Here is a 26,967-nt window from a genome sequence, read left to right on the forward strand (position 1 = left end):
CTGAGTAGAGGTCTTTTACCTCCTTAGTTAAGTTTATTCCTAGGTATCTTAATTTTTTTGGTGCGATGGTAAATGGGATTGTTTTCTTAGTCTCTCTTTCTGTAAGTTCACTGTTGGTGTATAGAAATGCCATAGATTTCTTGGCGTTAATTTTGTATCCTGCTACATTGCCGAATTAATTTATTAAGTCTATTAGTTTTTTGATAGAGTCTTTTGGGTTTTTTATGTACAATATCATGTCATCTGCAAATAAGGACAGTTTTACTTCTTCTTTTCCAATTTGGATGCCTTTTATTTCTTCTTCTTGTCTAATTGCAATGGCTAATACTTCCAGTACTATGTCGAACAGGAGTGGTAAGAGTGGGCATCCCTGTCTTGTTCCTGTTCTTAGGGGAAATGGTTTTAGTTTTTGCCCATTGAGTATGATGTTAGCTGTGGGTTTATCATATATAGCTTTTATTATGTTGAGGTATGATCCTTCTATTTCCACCTAGTTGAGAGTTTTTATCAAGAAAGGATGTTGGATTTTGTCAAATGCTTTTTCTGCATCAATTGATATGACTATGTGGTTTTTATCTCTCAATTTGTTTATGTGATATATCACATTTATTGATTTGTGGATATTGTACTATCCTTGCATCCCTGAGATAAATCCTACTTGGTCATGGTGTCTGATCTTTCTGATGTACTGCTGGATCCGATTTGCTAGAATTTTGTTGAGGATTTTGGCATCGATGTTCATCAGGGATATTGGTCTGTAATTCTCTTTCATTGTGTTGTCTTTATCTGGTTTTGGTATTATGGTGATGCTGGCTTCATAGAATGAGCTTGGAAGTGTTCCTTCCTCTTAAATTTTTTGAAATAGTCTGAGGAGGATAAGTTTTAGTTCTTCCTTGAATGTTGGTAAAACTCCCCTGTGAAGCCGTCTGGCCCCGGGCTTTTGTTTGCTGGAAGCTTCTTAATGACTGCTTCAATTTCTTCCATAGTTATTGGCCTATAGAGATTTTTAGATTCCTCCTGAGTGAGTTTTGAAGGTTGTATTTTTCTAGGAATATGTCCATTTCCTCCAGGTTGTCCAGTTTGTTGGAATAGAGTTGTTCATATTTTTTAACAATCCTTTGTATTTCTGTTGGGTCTGTTGTTATTTCACCTCTTTCATTTCTGATTTTGTTTATTTTGGTCCTCTCTTTGCTTCTTGGTGAGCCTGGCGAGAGCTTCATCAATCTTGTTTATCCTTTCAAAGAACCAACTCTTGGTTTTGCTGATCTTTTGTATTGTTTCTTTGGTCTCTATGTCGTTTATCTCCACTCTGATCTTTATTATTTCCTTCCTTCCGCTTACCCTGGGCTTTTCTTGTTGCTCTCGTACTAACTCTTTGAGTTGTAGGGTTAGATAATTTATTACCATTGTTTCTTGTTTTTTGCAGTAGGCTTGTAGAGCTATGAACTTCCCTCTCAAGACTGCTTTCGCTGTGTCCCATAGATTTTAGATTGTTGTGTTTTCATTGTCATTTGTGGCCATGATGTTTTTTATTTCTTCTGTGACCTCTCTGGTAACCCAGTCATTGTTTAATAGCATGCTATTTAGTGTCCGAGTGTTTGATTTTTTTGGATTGTTTTTATTGTAGTTGATTTCCAGTTTTATGCCATTGTGATCTGAGAAGATGCTTGATATGGTTTCTATCTTCTTGAATTTGAAGAGACTTTGCCTGTGTCCTAATATGTGGTCTATCCTTGAAAATGTTCTGTGTGCACTGGAGAAGAATGTATATTCTGTAGTTTTGGAGTGAAATGTTCTAAAGATGTCAATTAAGTCCATCTGACCTAGTGTGTCATTTAGGATTGCTGTTCCTTTGCTGATTTTTTGTTTAGTTGATTTATCCAGTGTTGTCAGTGGGGTATTAAAGTCCCCTACTATGACTGTATTGCTATCAATCTCTCCCTTGATATTTTCCAGAAGGTGTTTTATGTATTTGGGTGCTCCTGTATTGGGTGCATATATGTTTACAAGAGTCATATCTTCTTGTTGAGTTGCTCCCTTTAGTATTATGTAGTGGCCTTCCTTATCTCTTGTTATGGCCTTTACTTTGAGGTCTATTTTATCAGATATAAGTATCACAACCCCAGCTTTTTTCTCATTTCCATTTGCCTGAAAAATGTTTTTCCCTCCCTATACTCTCAGTCTGTGTGAATCCTTTGTTCTGAGGTGGGTCTCTTGCAGACAGCAAATATATGGGTCATGTTTTCTTATCTATTCAGCTACCCTATGTCTTTTGATTGGTACATTTAATCCATTTATGTTTAATGCCATTACTGACAAGTACATGTTTGTTGTCATATTTTTCCTTAATGTTTGTGTTTCTTCTTGCCTTTCTCTTTCTTCTTTTTACAGCAGTCCCTTTAGCATTTCTTGCATTGCTGGCTTGGTAGTGATAAACTCTCTTAACCTTTTTTTGTCTGTGAAGCTCCTGATTCCACCTTCAATTTTGAATGATAGCCTTGCTGGGTATAGTATTCTTGGGTTCAGTCCCTTGCTTTGCATCACTTTGTAAATGTCATTCCATTCCCTTCTGGCCTAAAGTGTTTCTGTTGAGAAATCTGTTGATATCCTAATAGGAGAACCCTTGTAGGTAACTTTCTGTCTCTCTCTGGCAACCTTTAAGATTCTTACTTTGTCGTTGGTGTTTGCCAATTTAATTATGATGGGTCTTAGTGTCGGTCTTTTAGGGTTCATCTTGTTTGGGACTCTATGTGTTTCTTGGACTTGCATGGTTTTATTCTTGCCAATATCAGGGAAGTTTTCTGTCATTATTTCTTCAAACAGGTTTTCTCTTCCTTGCTTCTCTTCCTCTCCTTCTGATACCCCTATTATGCGAATATTGTTTTGTTTTGTGTTGTCCAAAACCTCCCAAGTCTTCTTTGCAGTTGCTGCTGTGTTTGTGTTTTTTCCTACCTTGTCTTCTAATTCACTTATGCGGTCCTCAGTCTCTTCTAGTCTACTGTTTAAGCCTTCCATTGTGTTCTTTATTGCAGCTATGTTGTTCTTAATCTTTTCTTGGTTCCTTTTCATGTTGGCGACATTCTCATTCAGCTCCTTGTAATTCTCATTGAGTAGTATGTATTTGTCTTCCAGCCATTTAAACATCCTTATGACCATTACTCTGAATTCTTTCTCTGATAAGCTGCTAGCCTCAATTTCATTTAACTCCCTTTCTGGCAATTCCTCTTTTTCTTTCCTTTGGGTATTGCTTTTTTGTCTTCCCATGTTTTGCTGTAACGTTTTAATTGTAGGTTCGATTGGTTTGTTACTCAGGTTCTTTGGGGATGGTGCTACTGGTGTGATCTCTCAGGTCTCCTGGGCTTGGTAATCTAGTGTAGCTCCCTACTTGAGCTATTTGGATTCTCTTGATGTAGGCCTGCGAGCTTGAGAGGCACAACTGTGGTGTCTAGAAGTCAGCAGCCGTGGAGGGGATTGTCCCAATTTTTGCTGTCTTGCACCCTTTATTGAAATCATGCGTGCCCAGCGGGGACTCACAGTGGCTCCCAGGAACCATTTGTTGGGGTGATGGGGCATAGGGGGCCTGCACTCTGGAAAGGCGTGACTGTGGTGACCAGAGTTCTGTAGTTGTGGGGTGAGCAGACTCAGCTTTTGCTGCTGCACCTGTGGTGGATAGGGGCTCACTCCCAGTGGCGGCTCACAGGGGCACCCGTGGTATGTTTGCCTGCGAGGCACAGTGAAGCACTCTGAAGGGCCCTGGCAGTATAGCCACGTAATTGAGGCGCCTGTGGGCAGGTATCCAGGATGAGTGAATTCAGAATTTCTACTGCTGAGGGGGAGTGTGTCCCTGCTTGTTCAAGATCACATCCAGGGAGAGCTCACAGTAGCTACCACAAGTGCCCTGTGGGTAGATGGGCTCAGGGTGCCTGACTGTTGGAAATTCGCATCTGTGGAGGTGCATTTGCTGGCGCAGAGCTCTGAGGCACTCTGAGGGGTCCTGAAACTGAGGTTGAACAGCTGGGGTGAATGGGGGCAGTTATTCAGGAAGGGGGAATTCAGAATTTCTAGTGCGGGGCAGCGCGCCCTTGTCTGTGCCAAATCACACCCAGCAGAGTCTCCCAGCTGCTCCCCCGAGCACGCTGTGGATAGATGGGCTCAGGGGTCCTGCTCCTTGGGAATGCGCGAGTGTGGAGGTGCCTTTGCCTGGGCAGAGCTCTGACGCACTCTGAGGGGCCCTGGCACTGAAGTTGCACAGCTGGAGTGTCCGTGGGCAGTTATTCAGGAAGAGGGAGTTCAGAATTTCTACTGCAGGGTCACACGCCCCTGTCTGTACAAAATCACACCCACGGGGGCTCCCAGGTGCTGCCTACAGAGTGGTGTGCCCTGGGTGTCTGTTCGCGCTGAAAATCCTCAAATGTTTTGTCCAGAGTTCTGTCGCTGGGGAGGGGGAGGTTACACTTACTGCTGCCGAGCAGTGTACCTTTGGAGGTGGAGGACCCAGGGTCCGCAGGTCTGTGGGTGGGGCAGCAGGATTTTGGCTGGAGTGGCTGCTGGGTCGCAGGGCAGTTCCAAGGCCTGTCTGGGTGGTGGTGCTGATGAGTTCCTAAAAAAGGCCATTCTACCCTTCAAGATGGCGTGGGCTCCATGCCAGAGTCCCGCAGTCCTGGGAGTGCCCGCAGCGGTGGTAGTTTCTCCTTGTCCGAGATAGCCGGTCTGCCAGCCCCTGCTGCCTCTAAGGGGATTTAACTGTCCCTTACTCACTCACACACATACCACACACATCCACACACTCTCCTTTCATACCCTCACTCACTCACTTCCTCTCCCTCACCTCTATCCTGCCAGCCGCCATCTTCAAGACCTAAGTTATTTCTAATGGTATTTTAATTGTAAGTGATGTTGCAGTGAACATTTATGATCATAAGTCTTTATTCACAATTCTGATTATTTCCTTACAATAGATTCTTAGAATAGGAGTTACCAGTTTAGGTGTTTAACAGTTTTTTAACTTCTTAATATGTCTAGTCAAATTTCTTTCCAGAAAGGATAAACCAATTTTTCATCTTGCCAGCAATGTATAAGAGTTATCTTAATATAGCATCCTGATTATTAGCATTCTATATATCCATCACTAAATTTCTAGCTAATGTAATAGTGTAAAACGTATTTTTTTAAATTTCTATGTCTCTGCTGATAAAGCAGTACTTTCTTCACTTGTTAATTAGCCATTTGCATTTTTCATTTAATGACGTTTATCTTGGCTCTTGTTTATTGGGGGTCTCATGGTATTTTTGTTGAATAGTTTAAAGACAGGTTAAAGATATATTGTAATATCATCTAGAAAAATTATTCTCAAATGTTTTATCAACTTTATGAGAATTTTTGAAATAGTTAAGACTTGAAATTTGCTTAATCAAATTATTTATCTTTTCCATTGTCACATCTTTAATTGCATTATATTTTAGAAAGCCCTTTCCTATCCAGAGAGTGAGAAATCTTTTTAGTTTTATAAGTAGTTTGATTTTGTAATAATTAAATTCTAAACTATGTGTTTGATTTTTCTCTGTTTTGTATAGTAAGGTTCTATATTGATTAAAGTATATATTTTTTTCCAAATAATTGATCATTTGGCCTGGTATCAAGCATCCATAAAGTCCCTTTGGCTTTGTCTCTCTTAAGTCCAATCCCGGGGATTCTCTTCTAGAACAATTCTCAGTATTGTTGTGATGGTTTCCTAGGAAGCATTTCTTATCTCCTGGCCTCTTGGCTGTCATGCTTTGTCTTACATGTGACTCAATGATATCATCTCATCCTATCCCAATAATTTGTATTTCTTTTGGCAGAATATTCCATTTAAGTTGAGTTACTCAGCAAGATTGGGAAAGATGATTGAGGTTTTTTAACTCCCAAGGAGCTTAATTTCTTTTCACATCACAATAGCCATGGCAAGAAGAGCTAGGAAGAAACTTCCTGCATCTGTGACACAGAGCCAGATACCGTATCACTTCAAGCTGTGAGGTGGAGTTACCGCCAAGCAGCTTGATGAAATTGGGTTTGAAATTCTTGGTTATTTCCACATGAAAACCTAAATTAATTGAAAAGATATTTTAAGGCTTCTCTGTGATGTTTTCTTCTTTGTTACATTCTGGAGGACAGAAAAAAATGTTTCGCAAATTGCCATCTGTGCTCTTGGGTAGCTCAAGAACACAGGAAAGTTGGAGAGAAACCACTTGGGAGAGCCATAACCATCTATTATGGCCACTTAGAATTGATTCTGAAAATTGATTTGATACTTTAGAGGAATATTTAATCCAAATAAAGTCCATGTCATTCCAAATACTAACCCATCTCTTCCCTGAGATTGATCTTAGGAGGCAATATTTCAAGAGATACTGAATTGATTCCAGATGTTTTACTTTTAGAGTTTTAAGCAGAAGATACATTAAAAATTGTTTTTATTCATATATGCATTCTTACGCCTAAAACTTATATCCAGCAAAAACTTCTTAACACCTTCTAAAAAGAGGTATTTGAAATGGGAAAAATAATCTGAACTTCAGGCTACCAGTTTTAAAAGAAATTTAAATAAATACTATTTAGGTTAAAAAAATTGACTGTTGATAGTTTCAGCTCCAACGCATACATATTACAGTGTTCTATTGCTTCTCCAAAGTAGTGAATGATCCTGGTATTAATGTGTGTGGTGTGGGGAAATGATTTAATGCAGTTTTAATCACTTACAATAAAAGAGTTAAGTACAAAAAGTTTTAATGTTGAACTCAGCCCCCATCTTAAGCATATGGTTATTATATATTATAATCCATGTCTGTAAGCACGTGTTCTGCTGGCATGCTCAGTACACTTGTGCCAGGGACAAGAGCATGAGCCTCTCCTGTTTGGTCAGTGACTTTGTTCTACCAGTTGTAAAATACTTTCAATGTTACCCTTGCTTATACCTCTAGAAAAATCAGTGAAAAGGTATATGCATAAACAAAAGCATTATTCTTTGAATATAAATTGTATTACTTGAGATTCATATAGTTAAATGAAAAAAACATGTTTTTATGATAATTGTGCTGTTTTGTCCATGTTGAGAATATAGAACACTGTTTTTATGAAGGTTAAATGTTTGCGATTAAATGTTTACTATTAGGTTTTATTATATTTAAAATTTTTAAACAATGGAGAAAAGACATAACTTTAATATACTATCTCTACCATTTAAAAATATTAGCTATCTAACTTAGTTCACTGAACAATCAATTTTTTATGTAGCATTTATTAACTGAGACTTTAAAATAGAAGCTTAATTAATCCAAATCTCCTTAGAGTCAGTGTTGCCCTAATATATGACATCCATTTTCACCCTTAAATTTTTCCCATGAGAGATCCACCCATCTTTTTTAAAAGCCACATCTATTATTGGTAAAAAGAGACGTGGTGCTAATCTTTAAAGTATAAAGTTACCGACAAGTAAAGTGAATAGAAAGAAATACCTTATGGTCCCCACCCATACCTTGAGATTGTGTACAGTAAATACATCAGGTGTCCTTTCATTCTCAGTAATTGTTGTCCTAAGCAGAAACTTAAAAAAATTATATTTAGGCCAATGATATCACCAAAGGTATATGTCTGATTCCTCCCTAGCTTATCAGAAATATGAAGACTTTCATAAGTAGAATGTGAGATTCACATTTCACCAGATGTTAGATTGAATCAGTAGGTTTTGTAACTTTCATTAGAATATCCCCAAAATGAATTAAAACCAGAATGTAACATGCCCAAATTCTTCTGATGTGGTTTGGCTTGTGAGCCATTGAAATTTAATTTTAAGCAACCCTTAGCCATTGCCCACATGGACAGCTCCTCCTTATCTCAGAACCTGAACATCAAGTTAAATAAATCTACAATGAACATTCTGACACCACAATAATACCAAATTGACAAACCTCTCAAGAATAACTGCAAAGAATAGCATCCTGGTACCATCACTAGTTGTATTAAAGCTAATTTTCAAAGTAGCACCAGGGGGAAGTTAGTACAATGCAGGGTGGATTGGAAGTCACTTGTCCTGTGTGGCAGCGGCTGCTATGGTTCTTTCTGGACAAGCATAGGCTTTCCCTAATCAGGATGAAAAGGCTGAATTGGTCATCGGGTCATTGCCTTTTACCTCTTCAGTATCAATCTCTCTCTTGAATCTCACCAACTGGGTACTCAGCCACAATGTTCCCAGAAAGATGGTAAAAGTGAATTCCCTTAACCAGTCACCCTGCTCAAGATATATTAGAACCTGGGTTCTCAAGGGACAGAATATCTGGAAACTCAGTAAAAAACAAAACACAATAATGCATCTCTTATAGAGCAGGAAGAAAATATGCTTACTTCCTGGTATATAGCAAATGTTTGAAAAATACTTGCTAAATGGCAGGGTGAAAGCTAAGGAAGGAAGTGGCGATGGAGGTTTGCAGCTGGAATGGGGGTCAGAAAAGCTGCAGAGAAAAGAATCAGCAAGGAAATGACCTAAGAAAGAAAACTGGTACCATGATGGTGTCCATAAACATCATGTTCTGCTGAGGCCACACCAGCTAAACTGTGCAGCAGCCTGCGGGACTCTCACCGCCTTGCTCCCCACCCCCACAGCCCCCACCTGCTGCACTGAGATTTTTATACAGATTGATAGATGTTCATAACAGCAAGTCTGAAATGGCAGGGACAGGTTACTGGTACCTTCCAAACAAGCAAGCAAGCAAACAAACAAACAAAAACACTATTTCTGAAACAATTCAATTAAAATTGGGTTGCAATTGGTTAAACACCGTTAACTTGGAAATTATCACAATACTTCATTTTCCAATAAGTCCAGGTAACAGACATTTCCCAACACTTTTATAAGAAAACACAGGGAAAACACAGTATGGATTTCTTCTTGGGAATTTTAGAGCCTTCAACACAGACACACAGGGACTCTCCTGATGCCCTTTAAAAACCTGCTTACAGAAAAGCAGCTACCTGCTCAATAGTCCAATCCTGGTGCATCTTTGGATTGCAGAAGAGGGGAGAGAGTAATTATAGGTCTAAAAAGAATAAAAATAATTGGATTCCACAGCTAAATGACTTCCTTGTTTTTTGGCAGCACATATTGTACATACAGTCTTTCTATCCTCTTAATAGAATATGGGTCTAACTCGAGTAAGAACTCCAAGAGAAACTTTGTTCCATCCATGTGAAGAGGGAAATATTTTCTATTTGTCCTTGTAAAAAAATTGTTTAAAAAAATCATCTCATGCCAAAACCGGTTTGGCTCAGTGGATAGAGCGTCAGCCTGCGGACTGAAAGGTCCCAGGTTCGATTCCGGTCAAGGGCATGTAACTTGGTTGTGGGCACATCCCCAGTAGGAGGTGTGCAGGAGGCAGCTGATCGATGTTTCTCTCTCATCGATGTTTCTGACTATCTATCCCTCTTCCTTCCTCTCTGTAAAAAATCAATAAAATATATTTTAAAAAAAATCATCTCAGCAAAAGAAATGATAATCGGAATAATGCAACTCGAAGGCTCAACCCAGCGACATGCTGGCCTTTCTGCTATAATATGATGTCTCCCTAAAAAACTTCACATTCAGCAAAACGGGCATTACATTCAGTAAAACAAAGCACTCAAAATTCTTTGGAGCTGTAGTCACAGCTCTAACAAAAACCATTATTCATGCCGGCGAAGATGGCGTGGCTCCTTGGGCAAGTGCTCCCAGGTGACTGGAGGTCCCTGCAGCAGGCATTTGGAATTCTGAGAAAAGAGAGGCCATGGACTGTCAACCCTTTCACGGGAGCAGGGCAGGTGGAAGTAAGGTGGACACATGAGGCAGTGCCATGGGGCTGACTGTCCCTCTCTGCGGAAGGCTCCTGTATACAAGTGCTCATATTTAATTTTCTTAGGAAAAAGGTGAAAGATATCCTACTGCCAGTGCAACATCAAAGCTGAGATTTTTTTCCTCTCCTCCTGAAGGTTATGCTTCTATTACTACTTTCCTCCTCCCCTTGCCTGGGAAAAACCATATACAAATTATATTTACAATATTTTCTCTTTACCGACAGCATATAAGCTATGCAGTGGAGGAGCATATGTAGAAACTGAACAGACTGTTGATTCAATTAACTTTTTCTAGTCATAAATGTACTTCATTCATGTAAGAAATTTGGAAAATAGAGAAAGGTATATGAAATAAAATTACTACCAGCTTATAAAAATAACTACTGTTGGGAAGTCAGAATTCTTAATGTTGAATCTGTTCCTCTTTACTATCTACCACACAACCTCCTTACTTTATTGTCTTATAATAAGTTTCTTAAATAATAAAATTTCTCTTTTAACAGCAAAAAAAAACACAAAAAACTACTGTTAAAAAAAACTATGATCTATTTCCTTCTGGCCTTTTGTCTATACATATTTGTTATAAAATCAGGTTATGTTGTGGTTTCAAATTTGTCTCCTTTGTATTTACAGCATGCATATTTTTCTACTTTATTAAATAGATGTCAAAAACTTGAACCATATACTTTACTTAATAAAACCTCTGTTTTTGAATAATGAGATTGTTTCACATTGGGGAATAAACACCCTCACACATATAAGATGATTTGTATCTTCAATTAATTCCTTAGGCTAGGTTGCTGGGTGTCTTAATCCATTAGAGCTACTATAACAAAAATACCATAGACCGGGTGACTGAAATAGGAAACATTTGTTTCTCGCACTTCTGGAGTGTGGGAAACCCAAGATCAAGGCGCCGGCAGGTTTGGGGTTTGGTGGAGCTCACTTCCTGGTTCACAACCAGTCATCTTCTTGCTGTCTTCACATGGCGGAAGGGTGGAGGGAACTCTCTGGGGTCTTTTTTATAAGGGCACTAATTCCATTTATGAGGGTTCCACCCTTATGACCTAATCACTTCTTAAATGCCCCACCTTCTAATGCCATCACATTGGGGAGTAAGTTTTAACATATGAATTAGGAGGGGCACAGCATTCAGTCTAGAGCTCTAAGTCAATAGGTAGATTATTTTTAAAATAATCTGATAATAGTCAATTTTGTTCATTTATTTACTTTTAAACATAAGGACCTTAATACAAGAAGAAAAATAGCCAACAGTAAGGTTGGTATAATGGTACTTCTTTATTATGGAAAGGTCATTTATTAAAATGGTAACATGTTAGTCTCTTTTGCTCACAATTATGTTGTAAGTATTTCATTCAGCACATTCTGATTTATCAACAGGTCTAGTAGGTAGAATATATGTACTATGTATGGACTTTAAATTAAGCATCAAGAAATTGATGTCTCCCTGGCTGATGTGTCTCAGTTGGTGGGAGCTTTGTCCCATGCACCAAAAGTGGTGGGTTTGATTCCTGGTCAGGGCACATACCAGATTGAGGGTTTGACCCCTAGTCAGGGTGCATGCAGGAGGCAACCAATCGATGTTTCACATCGACATTTCTCTCTCTTTCTGAAATCAATTTTTTAAAAAAAGAAATTGATGTCATGCTTACCTCCGTAACTCAACCTAATTCTTCTCTATATCATTCGTTGCCTTTCTCTTGTTGTTCCCATGTCTCTTCCTTGGCTTCACAGTTATGTCTGGTGATGACTTCCCTTTAAAGTTCACACTATACCCATCTCTACTTCAAGTAGTTCTATGATTTTAAAACTTCCAGTGGGACATCTGAGGCAATTTGGGAGAGATAAAAGTGCATAGTCTCCTGAGAACTGCCCTTCTAATTCCGAGGTCCCTTGTGCATAAATATGTACAGAATGGTTAAGCGTACAGGCTTTGGAAGTAGACATGTCTAGATTAGATTCCAAGCTCAACCTTCTTGGGCAAGGAAATGTGTGGTGTCAGGAGCTCATGGTGGTTGTGTGTGTGTGTGTAGTAGTAGTAGTAGTAGTAGTAGTAGTAGTAGTAGTAGTAGCGGCAGCAATTGGGTATACTCAAACAATCGATGTTGTTCGGTTTAGAAAGATAATATGTAGCTTAACATCTATTTGAGAGAGAATGTAAAGACAGAGTTTGATGGGTTACACCTGAAATAAAGTGAAAATTAACTAGTATTCAACCCAGAAGATTTAGTTTCTTTCCATTGCAGTTTCTAAGTAAACTAATGGGAGTTCTGAAGAAATTGCTTCTGTCAAATCTTTGGACATTTATGGGGAGAGGTTGTAAAATAAAGTAGAGGCAGATATATATGTACTAAAGATCTTTCCAGCAACTGTTAAACCAGTGTCATGGGAGACTTTATTGAAGACAAGAAAGGGCTACTTCCAGTTCTTATTTATTTTTTATTAGCACTAACTCAAAAACTAACTTTTCCTCTTTTTTCAGCCAGCATATGTCCCAAGGAAACTGATCCCAATAACTATCATCAAGCAAGGTAATTTTATGAGTCTGCTCTGGATATGTATTTATAACTATTTTTAATATACTTTTTTAATTCAGATAATTCAGCGTCACACATATTTTTTCAACTTCTCTGGTTATTGTTTTTTAAAAAATGTTTGAAGTAATCAGTATGGCCTAATAAACTAGAAGTTAATAGGTAATTTTGTCTCTTGTACCAATAGGCCTAGTCCTGGCAAGTCTCATTGTTTGGACAACTAGAGAAAAGCAATCATAAGTATTCAATTCTAAAAAGCCTATTAAATATGTGTGGCTTAGTTTAGTGTTAAGTTAGCATACATGAAGAAAATCATTAAGAGGATATGAATTAATGAAGTGAAAACTTTAGGGAAAGGTAAGACATCCAGGCTTCAAGAATTATAACGTCTTATTTTATTTCATTATCCAGTTGTTTTTGTTTTGACTCTCAGTTTTTCAAATTATTATTCTTAACACTTTTTTAAAATCTTTATTGTTGAAAGTATTACATAGGTCCGCCTTTTTCCCTCATTAACCTCTTCTAGCCCACTTCTGTCTCGGCCCCCACCCCAGGCCCTCACCACCCCATTGTCTGTGTCCATGGGTTATGCATATATGCATACAAATTCATTGGTTGATCTCTTCTGATCCACCGTCCCTTGCCTTCTCTCTGAGATTCAACAGTCTGTTCATGCTTCTATGTCTCTGGGCCTATTTTTATTCATCAGTTTTTTTGGTTCATTAGATTTTACATATGAGTGAGATCATGTGATAATCTTTCTCTGATTGGCTTATTTCACTTAGCATAATTCTCTCCAGGTCCACTTTATTATGTCCAGAAAGTTTCTTGGGAGAAGAGATTGGGGACTTAAAATTATTCTTCATTTTAAGAAAATAATGTCACAAGTATACTCTCAAAGTAGGGTCAATTAGTGTTGGAATTATCCAATGATTCTTTGCTTTGAGAATATATACTAGTATTTTCTAATTTTTTAATTTATTAGGTCATTGCCTCATTTTGTGCATTATTTAGGAAATTTTCAGCTCCTTAGAAAAGAACACTTTATGATAAAGTAATAATAGCCTTTCAGTACTTATAGGCATTGGTATTAGGGTAAGATGTGCCTTCTAGTCCTTTTGTTGGCTGTGTAGTCAACCCAATGAGTTCCTTTTTATTAACTGAAAAGTTAGATCAGTGCTTCTTCAGTGCAGATGACTTCACATTATTAGCTTCTTACTGCTTTCTGACTATTTTCCCCCAACACACACTATTATCTTTTTGTATTTCAACAGTGATTCAGAATGTTACCCACAGAGCTTCAATTAAATCCCCCGATAGGACTCCCATTGGAGGAACAATACTGGGTGAGTCAGTCTTGAACTCTATACCAAGATTAAGAAAGTCAGGCTATTTTTTTTTTTTTATGTAATAGAGCTTTTATGGAATTTTGCACTATGAGAAGATCTGTTAAATTGATGTTGATTCATTTCCTTTCAATATTTAGGATCCTGGCTGTGTTTATTCCAGGCTAGGAGCCAAGAGATGCTACCTCTATCCCAATGTGTTAGAGAAACAACTCTAGCTCATGCCTAGTGGGAATGATGGAACCCATCCTACCTACCCCACAGGGTTGTTGCAGTTATGAAGGAGTCTTTGTTATATTGAACTTCTCTTTTTTTATTATTTTTTTTTATTTTCCCCCCTTTATTGATTAAGGTATTACAAATGTGTGCTTATCCCCCCATTGCCCATCCCCCCAATCCTGCCCTCATCCTCACCCCTGTTGTCTGTGTCCATTGGTTATGCTTATATGCATGCATAAAAGTCCTTTGGTTGTTTATTATTAATAGTGGTGTCCTTTGTTCACCACACATCTTAAGCATCCATTTTACAATTTTTAAGTCCATGGATTAAAAGTCAGAGGATTTTGGTAGTTCAGTTCCGAATAAGAAAAAGACTCTGTTTAAAAGGTACTGTCATATTTTTTTCCAACATTTTAAAGTTGGGGTTAAAAATGACTAAGCAAAATAAGTGCTAAACTCAATATTTACTAATATCTGCCACTCTGAGCTTTATTTTATATCATGATGCATTTTCTTTCTCTCATCTTTACTTCTGTTTCCTTGCAGTCCACCTTGTTATTCCTGGTCTTAATGAAACCACCGTAAAACTTCCTACATCCATAATGTTTGAGATTTCAGATGCAATCAAGACACAATTAGGTAAGCAGCAAAGTTCTATGATTGAACTTCTCAGTGACCAAGTACTAGAACTTATATTCTTAGAATAACCAAGGAATCTAGAAAATGGGCTATTTGGGATCTCAAAGTAAAAGTAAGGGACAGGCATATATACTGTTGATAGGAATGTAAAGTGGTATAGCTGCTATGGGAACAATATGACCACTCTTCAAAAAAATAAAATTACCATAGGATTCAGCAATTCCACTTCTGGGTATATAACCAAAAGGATTGAAGAGTTCTCAAAGAAGTATTTTGTACACCCATGTTTGCAGTAGCATTATTCACAGTAGCTAAAACATGGAAGCCATTGAATGTGTCCAACAGATGAATGACTAAGCAAAATGTGGTTCATACATAAAATAGAATATTTTCATTAAAAGGTAAGGAAATTCTGATGGTTGCTACAATATTGATAAACCTTGAGCAAAGTAAGCCAGTTACAAAAAGACCAATACTCTATGAAGGATGGTTGCTAGGGACTGGAGGGAGGAGAGGAGTGAGGAGTTAGTGTTTAATGGTACAGAGTTTGTTTTATAAAATGATAAGAGTTCTAGAGGTAGATGGTGGTGATGGTTGTGCAACATTTTGAAAATACAAAAGGCCCAGTGCACAAATTTGTGCACTTAAGGGAGTCCCTCAGCCTGGCCTGCATCCCTTGGGGGATGTCCACCTGCCGGCTTAGGCCCGATCCCCCTGGGTGTGTGATGCTTGGTTAAGTCTGAGTATTAAACTAATTTCTGATACAAGCCGGCAGTCAGACATCCCTCTCACAGTCCAGGGCTCTCACAGTTCGGGACCCCTAGCTCCTTACTGCCCACCTGCAGCAGAGGTGGGAGAGGCTCCCGTCACTGCCACTGCCCTCACCAGCCGTGAGCCTGGCTTCTGGCCGAGTAGCGCTCCCCCTGTGGGAGCGCACTGACCAGCAGGGGGCAGCTCCTGTGTTGAGCATCTGCCCCCTGGTGGCAGTGCACGTCATAGCAACTGGTCATTCCTGCCAGTCATTCCACTGTTTGGTCGATTTGCATATTACGGTTTTATTATATAGGATTTAATACTACTGAGCTTTCCATTTAAAAATGGTTAAGATAATAAACTTTGTTATGTAGTATATTTTACCATTATTAAGAAGTTGTGGGGAAAGTAAGAGGCAGAGAAGTTGGAGTGCTGAAGGTATTAAATCACATTCTATAGGGAAGTAGTTATATATATCCTAGAGGCCCGGTGCACAAAATTCATGCACAGGGGTGGGGGGTCCCCTCAGCCCAGCCTGCACCCTCTCCAATCCGGGACCCCTTGGGGGATATCCCCGGGATCAGGCCTAAACCGGCAGTCGGACACCCTCTCACAATCCTGGACCACTGGCTCCTAATCACTCACCTACCTGCCTGCCTGGTCACCCCTAACTGCCCCCGCCCCCGCCAGCCTTATCGCCCCTCACTGCCTCTGTGTGCCGGCCTGGTTGCCCCTAACTGCCGCCCCCCCGCCAGCCTGGTTGCCCCTCACAGCCCCCCTGCTGGCCTGGTCACCCCCAACTACACCCCCCTGCCAGCCTGGTTGCTCCTCATGGCCCCCCCGCCAGCCTGGTTGCCCCTCACAGCCCCCCCTGCTGGCCTGGTCACCCCCAACTACACCCCCCTGCCAGCCTGGTTGCCCCTCATGGCCCCCCCGCCAGCCTGGTTGCCCCTCACGGCCCCCCCTGCTGGCCTGGTCACCCCCAACTACACCCCCCTGCCAGCCTGGTTGCCCCTCATGGCCCCCCCGCCGGCCTGGTCACCCCACGCAGCCTGCTGTTCAGTTGTTTGGTCATCCCTCACTAACCCCCCTGCCGCCTGGTCGCCCCATGCAGCCTGCTTGTTTAGTCATTTGGTCACCCCTCACTAACCTCCCTGCCGGCCTGATCATAGGCAGCTATCTTGTGAGGTTGTGATGCTCAATTTGCATATTACCTCTTTATTATGTAGGATAAAATATTAAATAAATATACATTTATAAAAGAAGAGTGAAAATTTGTCAAATTATCCAAAATACACACATTTATATAATTTTCAAATAGAGTAATTGTTATAAATTATACTTACTACACTATCAAGAGACCACTAGATACTTTCTATAAGAACTGATATAAAGGTCAGGACTGTTAGCATTATTATTTACTTGAGATTGGTACTGCTTCTTACTTCTAGAAAGAACCTGCTATGATTTCAATGTTTAAAAAAACATAAAAAATAAATAGACAAACAAAAACATAAAACATAACAATTTGGAAAACAACAACAATAGCAAAACCTCTTAAAGGGAGCCCAGGAAACAATTGTGGTGGTCACTGGGCTTAGTTGCTGCATTTGAGTATCAAATTAGTTTGATACTCAGACTTAATCAAGCATCACACACACTGAAGAGCTTGTGAACACAGACTCCTGCTCGCCTCCCTGCACCCCGTCCCCCCAGAGTTACTGATTCAGTGGGTCTGAGCTGGGGCCCCGGAATTTGCATTTCTTACCAGTAGGTGATACTGATGCTGCTGTTCTGGAGAATGTCTTGGGCTATTGATAAATATGAAAGGAGATGGTGTAATGTGATAGAAATTGAACAAGACTTAAAAATGCAGAATATTTTCCCTAAAGTAGGCACTAGCTAAGAACTTCAGCACTTACATAATCAACTCTTCACATTTTATGGATGCTAAAACAGAGGCCCAAGCCCCTGGTTTTTTGTGTGTGTGTGTGTTTTTTTGTGTGTTTTTTTAAAATATATTTTATTGATTTTTTACAGAGAGGAAGGGAGAGGGATAGAGAGTTAGAAACATGGATGAGAGAGAAACATCGATCAGCTCCAAGCCCCTGTTTGGTAGCACTCAATCAACAAATACTTATTAAGCATTACTCTGTGCCAGATAGCATGTTACTGGGGCCTATCATGGTGAGATACACAGCCCATACTGGGACCTCACACTTATTTTTCCCTTGTTGGAGACCTAACCCAGTGGTCGGCAAACTGCGGCTCGTGAGCCACATGTGGCTCTTTGGCCCCTTGTGTGGCTCTTCCACAAAATACCATGGCCTGGGCGAGTCTATTTTGAAGAAGTGGCATTAGAAGAAGTTTAAGTTTAAAAAATTTGGCTCTCAAAAGAAATTTCAATCATTGTACTGTTGATATTTGGCTCTGTTGACTAATGAGTTTGCCGACCACTGACCTAACCTATTTGTTTTTCTGATGGTAGGCAATCAGACTGTAACTGTTTTAAAAATTAGGAACTCCTAAATTCTCCTTAGCTGTTAATTTTGAGAACTTCCTGGGAGAAGGAGGAACAAAGCTTAAGTGAGTAAAGAACACTTAATAGGTGGTCTATTAGACTTACAGTTTTAGAACAATTTTCAAAGCTTATGCATCACCATTTCCTGAAGATGTTAAAATATTTGCCCGTAAATCTTTGTGATTTTGTTCAACCCTTACATTTTTACTGTAAAATATTCATAGCTGTCAGTACTAGAATGAGTTGCCTTCAAGGGTATAGACATGTGACCCTAGGCTTCATATCCTTAATTGGTACATCAGGCTTGATCATCTCACTTTTAACTGTAAAACCCTGTGACTCAACTCCACATCATCTGTATGCTGTGCTCAAAACCAGGAAGCTTCCAAATTAAATGCCCCCAGGAAACCTGTGTTTGGAATCGGAGCTCAGGACTTTTGCACTCACCTATTCTCTGTCTGGAGCCTACGTATTGCCTTACTCCTCACCTGGAAACTTGTTTGGAAAGAGAAAAAAAGGAGCCAGCCAATCTCTTACTGATTTGGTCCCTAATCTGTCTCTCAAAACTACAAAACCCAGGATGTGAAGGAGACTGAAAATGGGCAGTTTTTTCCCCAGATCACTGCTGTCAGTTTAGAATTAGATGTTTCATTCCCTAGTCCTTAGTCTTAAGTGATATTTCCTTTTGGTTTTTGCAAAGTTCCACATGCTACCTTAATATCAATTCAGGTGTTTTGTTTACTTTAGAGATTTGGGGATTTTGTTTTGTTTTTATTTTGTTTTTCTGATATAATTCACTAAACCTTCAGTATTGTAATTTTAATAGAGAAGAAATGGTATGCGAATAGTTAAATATCTCTTTTAACTTGTATTTCTGGGGAAACACCTGTCAAATTTAACACTGGCAATTTTTTATGCATTGAAGAGATTGATAGTATGTTTGAAACTGTACAGTAAATCCATCCAATGTAACATCTTAACAGACTATATTTTAAAAATTACATTTTAAATTTACTGTAATATTTTAATGCGGACATAGCAATTCTTCACACTACTGAGGAAGAAATAAACTTTCCTGGGGTTATTTATCACCACAATTCAGAGAAGTCCAATTTTTTGATGGGGTAGATCCTAAAAATAATATCCTCATTCCAGCAGCATCCATCATGGGACATCGAGAAATTACTAGCTTTTGTTCTAAGAACACATGGTGTGAATAATGAGAGATATAAACAAGAAAATTAGTATTACACCCACATCACCCAGGGATACACGTAGGGTTTGCCAAAGTCAAGACTTAGCTTGCCAAAAATTAACGGAAACAACAGTGTTGAAAAAAAGGTACAGAAGAATCAGAGAGGGAAAAGTAATTTCCTGGGTTTTAAGTCATTCTGATGGGATTTTGCTCCACTGGTGCCAAGACTGCACTTGTACATAGATGATGTGGAGGAATGTTTGGGTTTGATAGGAAACATAAAATCCCCCCATTTAAATATTTCTCCATCTACCAATTTCTCTGATTCTAAAAGGCAATATTTAGAAATACAACATGCCTTTGTAGGGAATTGGTGATGTGCAACGAATACAAGTCTCTCTTGGGAACATAGCTTACCCTTTTTTCTTCTTTTCAGCCTAAGGTGATTGCCAGCTAAGGGCATGTTTAGAATATAAGAAGCTAAAGCAAAACAATTTAGAGCATTCATGAAAGTCTATGGATGTTAAAATACATTAGTTAAGTAAGCAAGTAAGTAATAAATAGTCCTAGTCACCCTGGCAACCACCAAGAACACAGGATGTTACACAGGGAGGAGAGGATTAGCAAACATATCCTAAAGGATCAGAGGACACTGAAAAAGAAAAGACCCTTAAAGAGAAACCTTCTAATCTTACATTTGAAAAATAAAAGCAAACACCTTCCTATGGCACATCCTGAAAAGAACAGAACCAGAACTTGCTCATAAAAATTTGTAACCCAAATGGTTTTTCTTGTGCGAACAATCACAGTGCTTCTAAATAAAAACTGTGACTACAAAGAAGGGCAGGAAAAAGGGTTGATCAAATTTAGAAGTTTTAAAAATAGGATTTTTTTTGTAAAATTATACTGGATTGCCATTTTTAGTTATTCTAGAAATAGAGTCCTCTCTCTTTATGCCCTGCTAAATTAATTTGAGCAATGGAATCAAACATTTCTGCTGTGCAAGCATGCTGTACAACTTCATGTGCTCATGAATCCAAAGCACACACATGGCTATTAGATATGATAGGGCAGTGGTCGGCAAACCGCGGCTCTTGAGCCACATGCGGCTCTTTGGCCCCTTGGGTGTGGCTCTTTCACAAAATACCACGGCCTGGGTGAGTCTATTTTGAAGAAGTGGCGTTAGAAGAAGTTTAAAAATTTTGGCTCTCAAAAGAAATTTCAATCATTGTACTATTGGTATTTGGCTCTGTTGACTAATGAGTTTGCCAACCACTGTGATAGGGCAAGTATATAGCACTCATGACACCTATTTCTAGCATTTTAAGTCACTCCTGAAAATAATTAGCTCTATGTAGAAATCTATTGAATGCTTCTATAATACAGATTAAAAATTGATTGGCTTCTATTAACATTGTGAAAGGGATGACTTTATAACTGCCTTTGTCCATCATCAGTAAATAAATATTTCATGCCCATGTCAGCTGAAAAGAAGAAAATGGTCTTTACAGCAGGGATGTGAACTACAAAAGGAGGTTACAAAATTTGCATCCTCAAAGAACTTTGAGAGAACAGGTTAGATCAATAGTTCCCAACAGAGAACAGTTTTGTCCTCCAGGGGAAATTAGGCAACGTCTGGAGACATTTTTGGTTGCCACAACTATGTACATGCTAGTGGAATCCAGTGGTAAAAACCAGAGGTGCTACTCAACATCCTGCAACATAGGAAAGGCCTCACACCAAAAAATTATCCAACCCCAAATGTCAATAGTGCCAAGGTTGAGAAACCCAAGAAGTTCCTGTACAGCCTTTGGACTCTACAAAATCCCATCTAGCTATAATAAGTTCAAAGTGACAGGATCAGGGTATCTCAAAGATTAATTAATTTTTTTATGCCACGAGACTGTTTCAAAATATTATAAGTAGGTTATTGATTTTGTGTGTGAAAGAGCTGACTCAAGTTAATCCTTGGTGCATTTTTAAAATGAGAAATATCTTAATCATTGGGAATCTCTGGTATAGAAATGTACTTTCTTTGAAAAAGAATACCTACATTTTAGAAGGAAGTTTCCTGAACAGTTGTCTGAAGAGGGAAAAAAATATATTTTAATCTTTACAATGAATCCCCTCTGTGACCAAAACAATAGGTGTTTGTTAACATATGGCTCAAATAAATTACTATTGATATTTTTTTGCCACAAGTATTTTCAAATAATTTAGTTTCCCAAGTGTGTTACTTATGCTTTTTTAAAATTTCAGTGTCTGAACCTATTGCATGTTTTACCATGCATAATAATGGAAATTTTCTATTCATTGATTTTTTTAAAAATTAGGAGTACTTCAATATAAAATTCCAGTGAGTATTTGCAATGCAACATATGCCTTCCAGAAACTCTATGAATAAGAATGACTTGAGAGTTATCCAAGTGTTGGATTGTGATTTATTCCTTCATTCCAATGCCAACTTAGATCTTAATTACTGAGGGTTAAAAGAAGGGATTCTGAACACTGTCATCTATTCATGCTAATCCCTGGTAGAAATGCACAGTAAATTTGTTGACTACCTGGTGGGAAGAGATAAAAGCAGAGTAGATTTCTGGAAATAGTCTGTTGCTTGATTATGTTTTGAACGAATTGTATTTGGACACTGTGTTATAGGGAAGTGAGATAAACTGTTTGTTCTCTAACTTTTTTTTTTTTTTAGCTAAGAATGAAACCTTGGCATTACCAGCTGAATCTAAAACACCAAAGGTAGAAAAAATCCCAGCACAGCCCATAACAGGTAATGAGATCCCCATATTGTTCACTTACAATAAGTAATATTTTTCTAATAGTAAAAGATTGACAAGCCTGTACTTTTTTTCCAGTGAAGAGCCAGTAGGAAATTCATTTCGATCGATAGCACAAAATGATAGGTGATGTGATTCTAGGTCCTTAATCTAATGTCTGGAAAAACAACAGCTGCAAAATGAACTACTGAATCATATAACTAACATGTAATATGGAAACTGTATTTTTCACTCTAAGTGAAAGCTATTACCTCAACATTGTGAAATAATCTTATACTAACACGTAATGCCTGGTTTTGGTGTTTTCCTTTTATGTGAAGATATGAGACCATTTTTCATTTCTCCACTTTCACAAGTGGTCATTTGAGCAAAATGCCATCATTAACCTTCACAAATCCATAGCTTGAGAGCTATATCATTTAGCAGCAATGTCTTTGGAAGATTAAAAATCCCAGTAGAGATAATATGTAATAGTTCAGTAAAAATTCTTTAAAGAATAAATGTGGAATGCATTTTCCCCACAGTTTATCAGCCGTTACTAACAAACATTCAGCATTTCTTCTATGAATGAACTGTCCAAGTCAAGCCCACCGGGAACACATTATTCTCTGAACTACAGAGTTTTGCCAGAGCAATACCACCTCATCTAGAACACAGTGAAGCAAACATCTGGCAAGAATTTCCCCAAATCCACATTTAGCAAAGTAACTCCAATCTAAAGTAAAAACTTTAATCCATAAAATTGCTATAAGTTCAAATATTAGTGGTATTTACCTTATACTAAACTCTTAGACTCATAACTGATCCAGAGGAGTTAAATATTGGTGGGAAAATAAAATAATGTGATTTCAAGAAACCAATTCAAATAGGGATATTCTGACAAAGCAAGAAGTATGTGGCTCTGCCTAAAGGACAGAGATGGACCTTCCATCCCTCACCTTCATGGCAGGTGGGGCAAAGGTCAACGCTATTCAGGAAGCTGAAATAATCTATCTGAATGAAATTCCTCGGTAGTTTTCTGATTTCAATATAATTGTTCAATACCAATAAAAACATAGGCATGATCCAGTGGATGACTCCAACTTCTTTTCTGCCCCAAAGATTCTGCCCAATTATACTTTCTTCTCTTGGCACATTATCTCATGGAAGAATCTATAGATTTCTTAGTTCTCTTCCAAATCTTCCTCACAATTTTCCACTTCAGAAACACTTAGTTAAACACCATAACTTATTATTGAGTGTTATTGTGTTACCACAAGTCCTTAACCCTGCAAAAATTCTAGAATTGTCTAGCTTCCAATTCACTCCAGATCTCAGTGATCCTGGTTCTTATTTCTTGAACACTATTTAGCTGAGGTCGTCTTTGCTTTTGAACTAGCAATTAGAGCACCCTTGTGGCTGAGCATTTGCATCCTTATCATCATTTCAACCCAGTTCAAACCTTCGCATGTTGACTGCAGTTTGAAAGAGAGAAATCATAGAATGTAATAGTTCTCAATAAACCTTTTTTGCCCTGGGTCATTGTTTTATTTGCCCATTTATTAATTCATTTAATAAACATTTATTATGTGCTTGCTTACTATACCCTGGACATTGTGCTAAGCCTTGAAGGTGAAGAGAAATAAAAAGGCAGATAAATAAAAAGTTATGATTAATCTGATAAGTGCTTTCATGGAGGTCAGTTCAGAGTGCTTTTTGTAACACATGGAAAGTGGACCAAACCTGGAAAGGAAATGTTGGGAGCAATGTCAGGTCAGGCTGTGGCACAAGCAAGCCATGGAGTCCTTAACATAAGTAACTTGAAAAGTAATGAGCTGTGCGTCAGTTAATTCCAAAGGGCCCCGATGTCTTAGGGTCTTCGGTTGCTTCATAATTTTATATTAATTTGTAAAGTTGCCTTTTTTACTTTCCAGTGACTCCTGACTCAGTTCCAGGAACCACTAAATCCACTGTGTCTAGTGCATTAGATATTTCAGAAACAACACTGGGTAATTCTAAGAAGTTTTTTTCTAAAACAAACAAAACCCTCCCAGCGCTCATAGAAAGGAAAATAACCCAATACCTTACCTTTCCCCTCATCTCTCACCTCCCTACTGGCAGTAGTTAATCTTCCTATTTCTTGGACCAATTTCATTAGAGTTAATCACATGCCTCGATCCTGGTGAATGATGTCCGAGGGAGTGCTGGATGCTAGCTGCTAGCTGCACACCCTTTTCCCCAGTCTCGTAGGATGTACAGAAAAACAGATTGCAGCCTTTTATCCCAGGTGGCTTGGAGAGGTGGGGGAAACCTGGAAGTCTTGACTGTGTCTGTGCTTTCTGTTTTCAATGGCTTTTCCAAGTCTTGTGTGTACTAAAAACGAGGAGAATCCCAAAAAGTGTCATGCTTTCTAATAAGAATTTCATGTCACACCCATTAGCTGCTTCTTGGCCCAAGAGGCTCTTCCTTGCTTGGTTCTCTGCTGAAGAAAAGGAGCGGCATGTGTTTTGTTCTGTACTTGTGATGTTGCTCATCCGTGCCACACCACGGCCCTTTGAAAGTGTACCTTCAACTTTGAACAGCCATGTCCACCTTTTCCAGGGAAAGCCAGCTATGTCCTTGAAAGGCATCAGCTGCTGGTTCACACTCTGTGTGAGCACGCATCACATGATCACGGTTAAGCCACAGTGTCGAATCCCAGGTCACACATTTGCTAACCGAATTCTTCTTTATTTTAGTTCTCAGCGAAAAGACCCCGGAAAGATCGCAAACTATTCTAATACCTAGGTTTGAGTTACCACTGAGCACTCTAGGTAAAAATTTTTAAATACTACAGCTTATTATTACCTTGCAAATTTTATGCATGCTTGAAAGCCGTCCTAGGCTAATTTATTTAAATTTGCCTCCTCACAGGAAAGAAGAAACACTTAGCTTATAAAACAATAAGCTCCCCAACACCACGTTTTTATTTTATTTTTTAAATTTAATAAATCTTTATTGTTCAGATTATTACAATTGTTCCTCTTTTTTCCCCCATAGCTCCCCTCCACCCAGTTCCCACCCCACCCTCTGTCCTTACCGCCCACCCCCCCCACTGTCCTCATCCATAGGTGTACGACCTTTGTCCAGTCGCTTCCTGCACCCCCCATACCCTTTCCCCCCAAGAATTGTCAGTCCACTCCCTTTCTATGCCCCTGATTCTACTATATTCACCAGTTTATTCTGTTCATCAGATTTTTTTATTCACTTGATTTTTAGATTCACTTGTTGATAGATATGTATTTGTTGTTCATAATTTTTATCTTTACCTTTTTCTTCTTCCTCTTCTTTAAGAATACCTTTCAGCCTTTCATATAATACTGGTTTGGTGGTGATGAATCCCTTTAGCTTCTTCTTATCTGTGAAGCTCTTTATCTGCCCTTCAATTCTGAATGATAGCTTTGCTGGGTAGAGTAATCTTGGTTGTAGGTTCTTACTATTCATCACTTTGAATATTTCTTGCCACTCCCATCTGGCCTGCATAGTTTCTGTTGAGAAATCAGCTGACAGTCGTATGGGTGCTTCCTTGTAGGTAACTAACTGTTTTTCTCTTGCTGCTTTCAAGATTCTCTCTTTGTCTTTTGCTCTTGGCATTTTAATTATGATGTGTCTTGGTGTGGTCCTCTTTGGATTCCTTTTGTTTGGGGTTATCTGCGCTTCCTGGACTTGTAAGTCTATTTCTTTCACCAGGTAGGGGAAGTTTTTGGTCATTATTTCTTCAAATGGGTTTTCAGTATCTTGCTCTTTCTCTTCTTCTGGCACCCCCATAAGTCGGATGTTGGTACGCTTGAAGTTGTCCCAGAGGCTCCTTACACTATCTTCATATTTTTGGATTCTTTTTTCTTTTCTGGTTGAGTGTTTTTTGCTTCTTCATGTTTCAAATCTTTGACTTGATTCTTGCGATCCTCTAGTCTGCTGTTAGATCTCTGTATAATATTTTTTATTTCAGTCACTGTATGCTTAATTTCTAGTTTGTCCTTTTCATATTCTCAAGGGTCTCACTAAATTTATTGGCCTTTTCTAGAAAATTCTTGAAAAACCTTATAACCATGGTTTTGAACTCTATATCCAGTCGTTTGTTTTCCTCCATTTCTTTCATTTCTGATCTGTTTGTCTCCGCATTTTGGCTGCTTCCCTGAGTTGATAGAGTGGCTTTGCATGCTAGGTGTCCTATAGGGCCCAGTGGCTCAGCCTCCCCAGTTACCTGAGGTGGACACTCTTGGTGCACCCCTTTGTGGGCTGTGTGCACAGTCTTATTGTAGTTAAGCCTTGATTGTTGTTGGTATCACTGGGAGGAATTGACCTCCAGGCCAATTGGCTGTGAGTATTAGCTGTGTCTTCACTGGGAGAACTTCTGTGCTGGAGACACCCTTATGAGACAAGACTTGCAAAAGCCTCTGTGCTCAGCTTGGATGGGGCAGAGTCTCAGGGCAGAGCAGACAGCATTAGTTTCCTGTCAGCCCTGCCCTAAGAGGCCCCTGTGTCTCAGTGTCCCGTGGTAATTGCTGCAAGCACCTCTGAGAGGAAGCTGCCCTTGAGTTCTGCCCACTGCCAGACAGTCCAGTTTCTCCCCTAATGAGTTTGGGTCCCCAGAGTCTCGCCCGGAACTGGAGTTCAGTGCAGTTGGGAGCTTTTGTCTCCCTCCCACTTGAGAAAGCCAGCCACGTACTCAGTTGCCTGCCCTCTCTGCGAGCGCACGCCTCGGTACCTCTGCCTTCCACAGTTCCTCTGAGTCTCAGTGTGCTTTTCTCCATCCTGACAGTCCAGTTTCACCCCGTATGAGTCTGGGTCCCCAGAGTCTTGCCCAGAACTGGAGTTCAGTGCGGTTGGGAGCTTTCGTCTGCCTCACGCTTGAGAAAGCCAGCCACATACTCAGTTGCCAGTCCTCTCCGTGCGCGTCTCAGTACCTCTGCCTCCTGCAGCTCCTCTGAGTCTCAGTGTGCTTTTCTCTTTCCTTCCAGTTGTAGAATTTCCACTCAGCCCGCCTTCCTGTGGTTCTGGATGATGTCCGTTTTGTCTTTTAGTTGTAGTTTTGAAATTGTTGTGTGAGGCAGCAGTTTAGGTGTTTACC

General features: G+C 39.3%; 1 protein-coding gene across 10 annotated transcripts in view; it reads left to right on the forward strand.

Moving 5' to 3' along the window:
• ABI3BP (ABI family member 3 binding protein) overlaps positions 1 to 26,967 on the forward strand; it is a 265,345-nt gene that overhangs the window by 114,793 nt on the left and 123,585 nt on the right. For all 10 annotated transcript variants that reach the window (XM_080656581.1, XM_080656584.1, XM_080656576.1 and 7 more), the window contains exons 7-10: positions 12,365 to 12,413; positions 13,691 to 13,762; positions 14,528 to 14,620; positions 21,794 to 21,871. In XM_080656581.1, coding sequence (XP_080512707.1) covers positions 12,365 to 12,413; positions 13,691 to 13,762; positions 14,528 to 14,620; positions 21,794 to 21,871 — 292 coding nt within the window. The remainder of the gene's footprint in view (positions 1 to 12,364; positions 12,414 to 13,690; positions 13,763 to 14,527; positions 14,621 to 21,793; positions 21,872 to 26,967) is intronic.

This window comes from Plecotus auritus (genome assembly GCF_963455305.1).
Source record: "Plecotus auritus genome assembly, chromosome: 2".
Classification (NCBI taxonomy): Eukaryota; Metazoa; Chordata; class Mammalia; order Chiroptera; family Vespertilionidae; genus Plecotus; species Plecotus auritus.